At 39.4% G+C, this 11,350-nt stretch overlaps 1 protein-coding gene across 1 annotated transcript in view; it reads left to right on the forward strand.

Annotated features, from left to right (window-relative positions):
- The window catches only part of LOC128384081 (uncharacterized), an 84,411-nt gene extending 73,615 nt beyond the window's left edge, over positions 1-10,796 (forward strand). Inside the window, exons 5-15 of the mRNA XM_053343660.1 lie at positions 3,802-3,921; positions 4,089-4,196; positions 4,344-4,481; positions 4,848-4,967; positions 6,443-6,550; positions 6,693-6,830; positions 7,279-7,398; positions 7,489-7,596; positions 7,745-7,882; positions 9,780-9,899; positions 10,474-10,796. Of these exons, the coding sequence (XP_053199635.1) occupies positions 3,802-3,921; positions 4,089-4,196; positions 4,344-4,481; positions 4,848-4,967; positions 6,443-6,550; positions 6,693-6,830; positions 7,279-7,398; positions 7,489-7,596; positions 7,745-7,882; positions 9,780-9,899; positions 10,474-10,614 (1,359 nt within the window). The 3' untranslated portion in view covers positions 10,615-10,796. The remainder of the gene's footprint in view (positions 1-3,801; positions 3,922-4,088; positions 4,197-4,343; positions 4,482-4,847; positions 4,968-6,442; positions 6,551-6,692; positions 6,831-7,278; positions 7,399-7,488; positions 7,597-7,744; positions 7,883-9,779; positions 9,900-10,473) is intronic.
- Positions 10,797-11,350: the final 554 nt, after the last annotated feature.

The following is an 11,350-nucleotide window of genomic DNA, read 5'->3' on the forward strand; positions in this document are numbered from 1 at the left end:
AGACTACAAACTATAGTGTCACTCACACTGTTTATATTTTCATGTTTTACATTGATTTTCAGAACTGAGAAGTACTCAGAAGTTTTGGAGATTGTAAACGTGACTGTATCTTACAAAGTATTATAGCTTCTCTCAGCTCGTTTGATCTGCTAAAGAAAATAGTATTTAAAATAGAACGTCTGCGACCACTTTTAATCTTCAATGAGTTCAGTTATTTATTCAGAATCACTTCTAGCTGGTTCATACTGCAAGAACTAATAAATATGTATTTCTCTCCAGGTCAGTCTCAGTTAATTGGTCCATCTCAGCCAATAGTGGCAACAGTTGGAAATGACATAATTTTGCCATGTCACCTTCAACCTGCTGTGGATGTTTCTGCCAAGACGTTGGACTGGACAAGACCTGATCTTTATCCCAGATTTGTCTTTGTGTGGCGTGCTAGTCAGGACCTTGTAGATAGAAAAAATCCAAATTACAAAGGAAGAACATCACTGTCCATTGATGAACTGAAGCATGGAAACATTTCACTGAAACTCTCCAAAGTGAAGACTTCTGATGAAGGAAAATACAGATGCTTCATTCCAGACATGAATAAAGAGTCCTTCGTTGAGCTTGTTGTTGGTAAGTAGATACAGTATAGTCAGCACATAGTATCTGTTAGTGTTTGCATCATATACATTGAATTAATTTTAGTAGGATCAACTCAGCTGTCAGCCTGGGAGATGAAGAATACAACCATACTTCTCATACATCAGTAAGGGCTAAATATATTTTAAGAGCCAATAGTAAATATTTTGGAAAGAAATATTTTCTCAGTTAGTTAAAGTAATATAGCTACAATACATTTCAAAACGTTGAATTCAGACTGAAGATGACTAAATCATGACTAAAATCATAATCTTTAAAAGAGATTCTTTCAGATCCTAGACTAAGTCGAAAGTGTTCTACCTTCTACTTGACAAATTATAACGGGGCAGCTAATTTTACACGCCTTGGCTTGACGGAGATAGTGTCATTCAATATGGCAGTGTCCAGAGATTTTGAATGGTGTTAAATTGACAAAGCTCTCGTAATCAAGGCTACTTTATGTGACCAAGGCTATATAAGTGAATGGCATAGGTTCAGAAATGTGCCATTAAATACTGCCAGTTTGTCAAATCCCCCTGGTGTCTCATGCACACACATTTGTATAGCAAAGCAAAAACTTTCAAATAAATAAGATACAGACCCATTTGTGGCCATCTTACATAGTCAGAGCATCAGGTTAGGCAAAAAGAACACTTGGTTATGGTTAGGAAATGATCATGGTTGGGTTAAAATGATCACTTGAAATATTGGCATTGTTATTGCCACAAAAATCAACCCCTACTTATGATTGGAAACATGAGGCTTAGTTGGAAATGAGAGGTGAACACTGGTCACCTACAGCAAGCCCATTTTTTGCTGATCACTTGAAACGTTGTTATGGCATGAATAAACACCAAAAGAAAAAATTGCCCTGACTGGCGGTTGTCATTTCTAATTGGGAATGGTTCCTGACGTCAACTGCCATCTCATTCTCTAGTCATTCACCCAATTTGCTTCTCTCTAATTAAAAAAATGTCACCTTGTATAGATGTCATTAGTCTTGACTTTACAATGGAGTTACTTGACAGCATACACATATATTCATGTAGGGAGCATTGGGCCTTGCATTATATGTCAATGTTGCATATTGTCATATTATTCAGAAGATATTATCCACATGAAATGGAGAAAAAAATCAAAACATTTCCAAACTTCTTTCTACTCCACATAGATCATAACCAATTAAAAGGAGGAATGCAAACTTTATCATGCGTTTTATCCATAAAAACCACAGCACCTCCGTTTACTTGCATTTGTGTATAGGCCAGTCTTGCCCAGTCCAACACAGTGGTGATGGCAACAATGGGTCGAAACAGTCGATCTATATGATGTCTAGTTTGTACTCGTTTTTACAAACACAAACCTTTAGTAAATCAGGCTCTTAGTCTCTGGACAGATGTTACAATTTGCTCTCGTGTTTTTTGCTTTTGGAAAGACAAATAAAAAAGATGTGAGCTTCAAAATTCATTTATTTTTTAATTTACTTGGCTACCTACGATAGATTTCACAAACTCAATGTGTTTTTACTATATTAAATAATTTAGTTTAAAAGTTGAACATTTTCATTTCTGTATGTATTTCTTGGTTTTTAAAAAAATGCCCTTTCTTTTCCTTAGCATCAGATACTGTCTCGTCACCTGTTATCAGTATAGCAGGTATTGACAGAGACAGAGAAGGAGTGGTGTTACAGTGTGAGTCTAAAGGCTGGTATCTACAGCCTGAGGTGATCTGGCTAGACGGAGAGGGAAACCTCCTCTCTGCTGAACCTACAGAGACAATCAGAGGTACTGATCACCTCTATACTGTCAGCAGCAGAGTGACTGTGGAGAAGAGACACAGTAACAACTTCACCTGTAGAGTCCGACAGAACAACATCAACCAGACCAGGGAGACACACTTTATTGTTCCAGGTAAAAGTGACCTTTTTTGTCTCAGATTCTGGATTTACTATCAGTGTATAATAATTACATGTTTTTCTGTTGCATGATTTGCAGATGATATTTTTAACATCAAGCCCAGTACGTCGCCTGTCATAATCGGTGTATCTGCTGGTTTGGTCGTTGGCATCGTACTTATTGTTGCAGTTGTATTTTTTGTGTGGAAATGGAAACAAAACAGTAAGTCACAAATGAAATGCAGTGCCTCCCACAGGGTCTTTTATTTTAATATTTTGTTTTATTGAGTACTTACAGTCTAATTGTCAGACCTCTTGTGTCTAATGTTACACAGATATCAAACTTATTGAATTGAACAAAAGTTTTTTATACTTTAATGTCACTGCCTTTATTTTTACACAGAGACCAAGGACCAAGGAAATAAGAAACTTTCTAATAGTGGTGATCCTGAAATGCAGCCTCTCAATGCAGCAGGATCAGATGGAGAGACACAAACAGTAACCCAAGCGGTGTCAGAAGAGAACAAACAAGTGAGTTAAAACACAGTAGAGTAATTTGCAGTGGAGGAAAAAGAAACCAAGAGCAATTATATATTTACATAAAGAAACAAGACTTGAGATCTCAAAAGAGCAGGGTCACAGCATGAAACCTCGACATATTATCATTGTTAATCATCAGCTTTCTATCTGTGTGATTGCTGTAAGTATGTGATTAAATTATGAAGAGACCCTGGAGACCCTGAAGGAGAATCTGGAGACCAAGAACAAAGAGGTTCATCTCTCCATCTTAATCATTTTGTCTTGATGTAATGTCTCATCACCTCTGCCGTTTGAGGCAGACTAAATGGATCCATTAATCATGTTAACTTTATTAAACTTCTTGTCAGTAACATATGTATATAAAATCCCTTTGACTATGTATAAAGCAGATTTTTTAAATTTTTGATTTCAGGTTGTTTAATTACTCATGTGCTTTAATTGGAGTTCATTGTATAAACAGAGTCTTCTAAGGAAACACCTCAACACAGAACTAATACATTGTCGTAATATGTCTATTATTGTTGTATAATGGGGCCTTGTCAGTTTGGTTACTGAACATTTATGATGACAAAACTAAAAAGACCAAATAAACTACATGTATTCTGTATAGGGTCAGGTCAAAGACTACACAATGCTTAACTAGCTCTGAATGAATAACCTGTGTGTGTGTGTGTGTGTGTGTGTGTGTGTGTGTGTGTGTGTGTGTGTGTGTGTGTGTGTGTGTGTGTTGTCTCCCATAGACACAAGATGCAAACAAACAAAAAGACACCAACCTGGCTGGCAAAAACTCAACAGAACTGCGAGTTAATGTGGAGATCGACCCAGATGGAAAATATCTCTGTCTCAACGAGTCAAGAGAGGTGATGGTGTTTGTTTGGATGAACTGTGTATAAACATGAGAACATGTACTGTTAGATACTGTTCTTTCTCTTGTTTTCACGAGAAGAGTTTAAATGTCACACACTCATGGATTTAACACTGTAACATTAATTTGTCTCCTTCTTGTGTCCAATCTTCTCTCCTGCAGGACCTGAAACTGGAAGACTGGAAGTTACGAGTGAAGGTCAACGACCAAAACCCCATCATGTTCACATTTAAGGAGTCATTTACACTCAAAGCTAACAGGAGTGTCACTGTAAGTTTATCTTTCTTTCTTTCTGTCTTTCTTTCTCATTTATTCAGCTCTGTAACTTAACATGCAAAATATTTTTAACTGAAACAGTTATTATCATTTTATATATTTTATAATTTTGTTATTATCTGTGATCTTTGAATTTTACAGATATGGGCCCATGGTTGTGATCCCTATTATCCTGGTCCCTCTGAGCTGGCATGGAATGAACTGAAGCGTTGGGCCAAAGGAGACAAACTCTTCGTTGAGCTCATCAACTGTCATGAAGAAATCGTGAAAACCACTGAAGTATAATAATCAGCCCAGCTGCCACACAGTGTTTTAATTTATCTTACAATAACTTATTTGCTCCTTTTAAACTACAATTTACTCCCTGTTTATCAACTTTTATCACCAACTGTGAGATATCTGTGAGGAATTTATAAATCACATTTATTCCCCATGCTGTCATTAAACAGAGACAGACAGGTCAAAAAGTACACAATACTTCGTTAATTAGTCCTGAATGCACAATGTGTGTGTGTGTGTGTGTGTGTGTGTGTGTGTGTGTGTGTGTGTGTGTGTGTGTGTGTGTGTGTGTGTGTGTGTGTGTGTGTGTGTGTGTGTGTGTGTGCGTGCGTGTGTGTGTGTGTGTGTGTGTGTTGTCTTCCTCAGGCACAGGGGACAAGTACACATAGAGACACCAACCTGGCTGGCGAAAACTCAACAGAAGTACGAGTTAATGTGGAGATCGACCCAGATGGAAAATATCTCTGTCTCAACGAGTCAAGAGAGGTGATAAACATGAGAACATGTACTGTTAGGTTTAGTATCTCTACATTGATGAAGTGTTTCCAGGATTATTTTAAATGGACCATTAAAGCCAAACTAATGACCCTCTACAGTGCCACCTGCCAGTTCGACCCCCTACCTAAAAATCTGCCTACCTGCCCTGTCCGCGTTAATAACTGACATCATTCATTCCTCACTGACTGCTGGTGTTGTTCCATCATCACTAAAGACTGCTGTAATTACTCCAACACTCAAGAAACCTGGCGCTGATCCGAATGACTTGAACAACTTTCGTCCCATCTCTAACTTGCCATTTCTCTCCAAAATACTAGAAAGAACTGTTGCAGCTCAGATCCACATCCATCTGTCTGACAACAATCTCTATGAACCATTTCAGTCTGGTTTCCGTCCCCTCCACAGCACTGAGACAGCCCTAGTGAAAATCACCAATGACCTCCTGATGGCATCTGACTCTGGACTTCTCTCCATTCTGGTTCTCCTTGACCTGAGCGCAGCTTTCGACACCGTTTCTCATGACATCCTCCTGGACAGATTAGCCTCCATTGGAATCACTGACATCCCTCTGGCTGGGGTCAGATCATATCTCTCTGGCTGCACACAGTTTGTTCAACTCAAGAACCGGAGATCCGGCTCCTTTCCAGTCTCTAGTGGTGTTCCCCAGGGCTCTGTTCTTGGCCCCCTCCTGTTCATTATTTATCTTCTGCCTCTTGGTCACATTCTCAGGAAATTTGACGTACAATTCCACTGTTACGCTGATGATACCCAGCTCTATCTTTACACTAAGCCTACTACCACTCTGCCATCCATAGCTCTTGATTCTAATCCTTGATTTTAAGATTCTACTCCTCACGTTCAAGATCCTTCTCAACCTGGCACCATCATATCTCTCTGAACTTATTCACATCTAGACACCTTCCAAAACTCTTCAATCCTCCTCTGCCAACCAGCTCTTTGCTCCATCTGCCAATTTAACCACCGTGGGGTCAAGAGCCTTCAGCCAATTGGCCCCCTGCCTTTGGATCCTCTAAATCCCTCCACCTTTAAATCCTGCCTGAAAGCGCACCTATTCAGAGTGGCATACTCGATCTCTCACTAACTATGCAATCTTCATTTTTGTTTATTTATTGTACTAATGCACTTTGTAGTCACATTCATATTTATTCTTTATGTTTGCACTAAATGTCACCTAATTTATATTGTTTGATGTACTGCTGTTGTGTTATATGTGCCTTTTAAGTTGTCCTTGAGTGCTTTGAAAGGTGCTTTTAAATAAAATGCATTATTATTATTATTATTATTATTATTATTATTATTATTTACAGTATTTACCTCAGAATCTGCTTTCTCTTGTTTTCATGTAAACAGTTTAAATGTCACACACTCATGGATTTAACACGGTAACATTAACTTGTTTGGTTTTCCTTCATCCCTCGTTGTGTCCAATTTCTTTCTTGCAGGAAGTGCTACTGGAAGGCTGGAGGTTACGAGTGAAGGTCAACGATGAAGACCCCATCATGTTTACATTTAAGGAGTCATTTACAATCAAAGCTAACAGGAGTGTCACTGTAAGTCTTTCTTTCTTTCTTATTTATTCAGCTCTGTAACTTAACATGCAAAATATTTTTAACTGAAACATTATTATTATAATTATTATCATTTTATATATTCTATAATTTTGTTATTATCTTTGATCATTGAATTTTACAGATATGGGCCCATGGTTGTGATCCCTATTATCCTGGTCCCTCTGAGCTGGCATGGAATGAACTGAAGAGTTGGGCCAGAGAAGACAAACTCTTCGTTGAGCTCATCAACTGTCATGGAGAGATTGTGAAAACCACTGAAGTATAATAATCAGCCCAGCTGCCACACAGTGTTTTAATTTATCTTACAGTAACGTATTTGCTCCTTTTAAACTACAATATTCTCCTTGTTTACCAACTTTTAACCTTGTTTACCAACCATGAGATATCTGTGAGGAATTTATAACACCCAAATGCTAAATGTGAACAGTAACGTGAAAACACCAAAATTATACATCAGGAAAACCAAAAAAGACTTGAATCGAATTTGGTGACCAGTGAAGACAAGATCACAAATAATGCAGTGTGATATTCTGGTTTGCATTATTTTTTTAATGATTTTTATTTTAACAAATTAATTTATTCATTTACTTAGTAATAACTCTTCATTGATGAGGCAAAATTTCTTAGTTAATTAGTTCTGAATGAATCATCTTTGTGTGTGTGGTGTGTGTGTGTGTGTGTGTGTGTGTGTGTGTTGTCATCCTCAGGCACAAGGGAGAAGTAAACATAAAGACAACAACGTGGCTGGCAAAAACTCAACAGAAGTACGAGTTAATGTGGAGATCGACCCGGATGGAAAATATCTCTATCTCAATGAGTCAAGAGAGGTGATGGTGTTTGTGTGGATAAACTGTACAAAATTGTACAGATTTTGTTTTACTTCATCCTCCTTCTTGTGTCCAATTTCTGTCCTGCAGGACCTGCTACTGGAAGACTGGAGGTTACGAGTGAAGGTCAATAATGAAAACCCCATCATGTTCACATTTAAGGAGTCATTTACACTCAGAGCTAACAGGAGTGTCACTGTAAGTTTATCTTTCTTTCTTTCTTTCTTTCTTTCTTTCTCATTTATTCAGCTCTGTAAGTTAACATGAAAAATATTTTTAACTGAAACAGTTATCATTTTATATATTTCATAATTTTGTTATTATCTGTGATTTTTGAATTTTACAGATATGGGCCCATGGTTGTGATCCCTATTATCCTGGTCCCTCTGAGCTGGCATGGAATGAACTGAAGTGTTGGGCCAAAGGAGACAAACTCTTTGTTGAGCTCATCAACTGTCATGAAGAGATCATAACAACCACTGAAGTATAATAATCTGCCCAGCTGCCACACAGTGTTTTAGTTTATCTTACAGTAACCTTTTAAACTACAATATTCTCCCTGTTTAGCAACTTTTATCACCAACCATGAGATATCTGTGAGGAATTTATAACACCCAAATTCTAAATGTGAACAGTAACGTGAAAACACACAAAACTATACATCAGGAAAACCAAAAAAGATTTGAATCTTATGTTATCTTCGCTTATCCGGGGTTGGGTCGTGGGGGCAGCAGTCTAAGCAGGGAAGCCCAGACTTCCCTCTCCCCAGCTACATCATCCAGCTCTTCCCGGGGTATCCCGAGGCGGTCTCCTACAGGTGGGACGTGTCCTGAACACCTCACCAGGGAGGCATCCTAACTAGATGTCTAGCCACTTCATCTGGCTCCTCTCAATGCGGAGGAGCAGCGGGTCTACTCCGAACCCCCCCCCGGATGACCGAGCTTCTCACCCTATCTCTAAGGGAGAGCCCAGCCACCCTTAGGAGGAAACTCATTTTGGCCATTTACATCTTGTTCTTTCGGTCACTACCCAAAGCTCATGACCATAGGTGAGAGTAGGAACAAAGATCGAGAGCTTTGCCTTTCAGCTTCTCTCTTCACCACAACGGATCTGTGCAGAGTCCGCATTACTCCTTTCCTCACTCGTGAACAAGACAGCTGAGGTACTTGAACTACTTCGGGCAGGATCTCATTCCCGACCCGGAGGGTGCACTCCACCTTTTTCCGGTTGAGGACCATGAACTCGGATTTGGAGGTGCTGATAGTCATCCTGGCCGCTTCACACTCTGCGGCGAACCGATCCAGTGAGAGTTGGAGGTAACGGTCTGATGAAGCCAACAGGATCACATCATCTGCAAAAAGCAGTGACCCAATCCTGAGGTCACCAAATCGGACCCCCTCAACGCCCTGGCTGCGCCTAGAAATCCTGTCCATAAAGATTATGAACAGGTCACCGGTCATACAGGGAACGGACGGCCCTTATCAGGGGGTCCGATACCCCGTACCCCGAGGGACATGGTCGAATCCCTTCTCCAAGTCCACAAAACACATGTGGACTGGTTGGGCAAACTCCCATGCACCCTCAAGGATCCTGCAGAGGATGTAAAGCTGGTCCACAGTTCCACAGCCTGGATGAAAACCACACTGCTCCTCCTGAATCCGAGGTTCGACAATCCGACGGACCCTCCTCTCCAGCACCCCCCAAATAGACCTTACCAGGGAGGCTGAGGAGTGTGATCCCCCTATAATTGGAACACACCCTCCGGTCCCCTTTCTTAAAAATAGGGACCACCACTTCAATCTGCCAATCCAGAGGCACTGCTAACCATGACAGACCCACAACATCCAGGGCCTTCAGGAACTCTGGGCGGATCTCATCCACTCCCGGGCCCTGCCCCTGAGGAGCTTTTTTCACCACCTCGGCGACCTCAGCCCCAGAGATAGGAGAGCCCACACCCGAGTCCCCATGGCAGGCACCGACCACCTTGTGGCCACATCTCCGGTCGATCGCCTTAACAATGGAGGCATGGAACATTGCCCACTCGGAATCAGTGTCCCCCACCTCCCCCGGTACACGGTCAAAGCTCGTTGGAGGTGGGAGTTGAAGCTCTCTCTGACAGGAGACTCTGCCATGATTTTTATTTTAACCAATTCATTTTTTAATTTCAACACACCTTATGAGGAACATGTGTAAAGAGTCTCTCTAGTTGACACTCAACTCATTTATATTTTACCAAATAAATCACATTTATTCCCCATGTTGTAATTAAAAACAGAGACAGACAGGTCAAAAAGTACACAATAATAAGTTAATTAGTCCTGAATGAATAATCTGTGTGTGTGTGTGTGTGTGTGTGTGTGTGTGTGTGTTGTCTCCCACAGACACAAGGGAGAAGTAAACAAAAAGACACCAACCTGGCTGGCAAAAACTCAACAGAACTACAAGTTAATGTGGAGATTGATCCAGATGGAAAATATCTCTGTCTCAACGAGTCTAAAGAGGTGATGGTGTTTGTGTGTATGAACTGTGTATAAACATGAGAACATGTACTGTTAGGTTTAGTAGCTCTACATTGATGAAGTGTATCCAGGATTATTTTAAATGGACCATTAAAGCTAAGCTAACGACCCTCTACAGTATTTACCTCAGAATCTACTTTCTCTTGTTTTCATGTCAACACTTTAAATGTCACACACTCATGGATTTAACACTGTAACATTAACTTGTTTGTTTTTCCTTCATCCTCCTTCTTGTGTCCAATTTCTCTCCTGCAGGACCTGAAACTGGAAGGCTGGAGGCTACGAGTGAAGGTCAATGACCAAAACCCCATCACGTACACATTTGACAAGACAGTTATACTCAGAGCTGAGAAGTTTGTCAGTGTAAGTCTTTTGTGATTTTTCAATTCATATTCTTTCTTTCTTTCTTTCTTTCTTAATTGTGCAGCTCGGTAACTTTACATGCAAAACATTTTTAACTGAATTTATTATTATCATTATCATTATTATTATTATTATTGTTGTTGTTGTTGTTGTTGTTGTTGTTATTATTATCTGTGACCTTTGGATTTTACAGATATGGGCCAATGGTTGGGGTACCTATTCTCCTCCCTCCGACCTGATATGGAAGGACTTGCAGTGTTGGGACAAAGGAGACAAACTCTTCGTTGAGCTCATCAACTGTCATGAAGAAATTGTGAAAACCACTGAAGTATAATAATCAGCCCAGCTTCCACACAGTGTTTTAGTTTATCTTACAGTTACTTTTTTTGATCCTTTTAAACTACAATATTCTCCCTGTTTACCAACTTTCATCACCAACTGTGGGATGCGAGGAGTTTATAATTCAAATACTGAATGTGAATAATAACTTGAAAACACCAAAATGATCATGACGACATGTCGTCATGCTGACTTAAATGTAGTAATAGTATATATCTTTATTATTTACCCTGTTGGATGTATCACAATGACACTTACCATTTTGACATTTTTTTAAAAAGGTTTTTAAAACACACATTTTCTTTCACAGTTAATTTCAGAGAAGGTACAACTTCACACTTGAAGGTCCATTTCTTTTTCCTATGTATTATTGTGACCAAAAACTTTCTGCTGCCCCCTCAAAGGTTTCTTTTTTTTCAGTAATTCCTCCGGTTTGTCAAATGTCATCTTTCTGTCTGTTATCTCCTTCTCCACTGACTGCACCATGTCTTCCTGTTCATCACTTTTGTCCTCCATCTCTTATTCTGTTTCTCCATCTCTTGTACCTTATTGTGCAAAAATATGTAACAAAATTAGTGACATTGGTTAAAAATGTGTTAAATTTTCGTTTGTTTTGTTAAGATGATGAAATAAAGGCGAAATATGCTTTTTATAATTTTGATACTGTTCTGATGTTGGATGTTAAAGAAGGTCAAAGGTCCAAAACATGAGGTGAACATATTTAGAAACCA

The sequence above is a fragment of the Scomber japonicus genome, chromosome 22, assembly GCF_027409825.1.
Source record: "Scomber japonicus isolate fScoJap1 chromosome 22, fScoJap1.pri, whole genome shotgun sequence".
Classification (NCBI taxonomy): domain Eukaryota; kingdom Metazoa; phylum Chordata; class Actinopteri; order Scombriformes; family Scombridae; genus Scomber; species Scomber japonicus.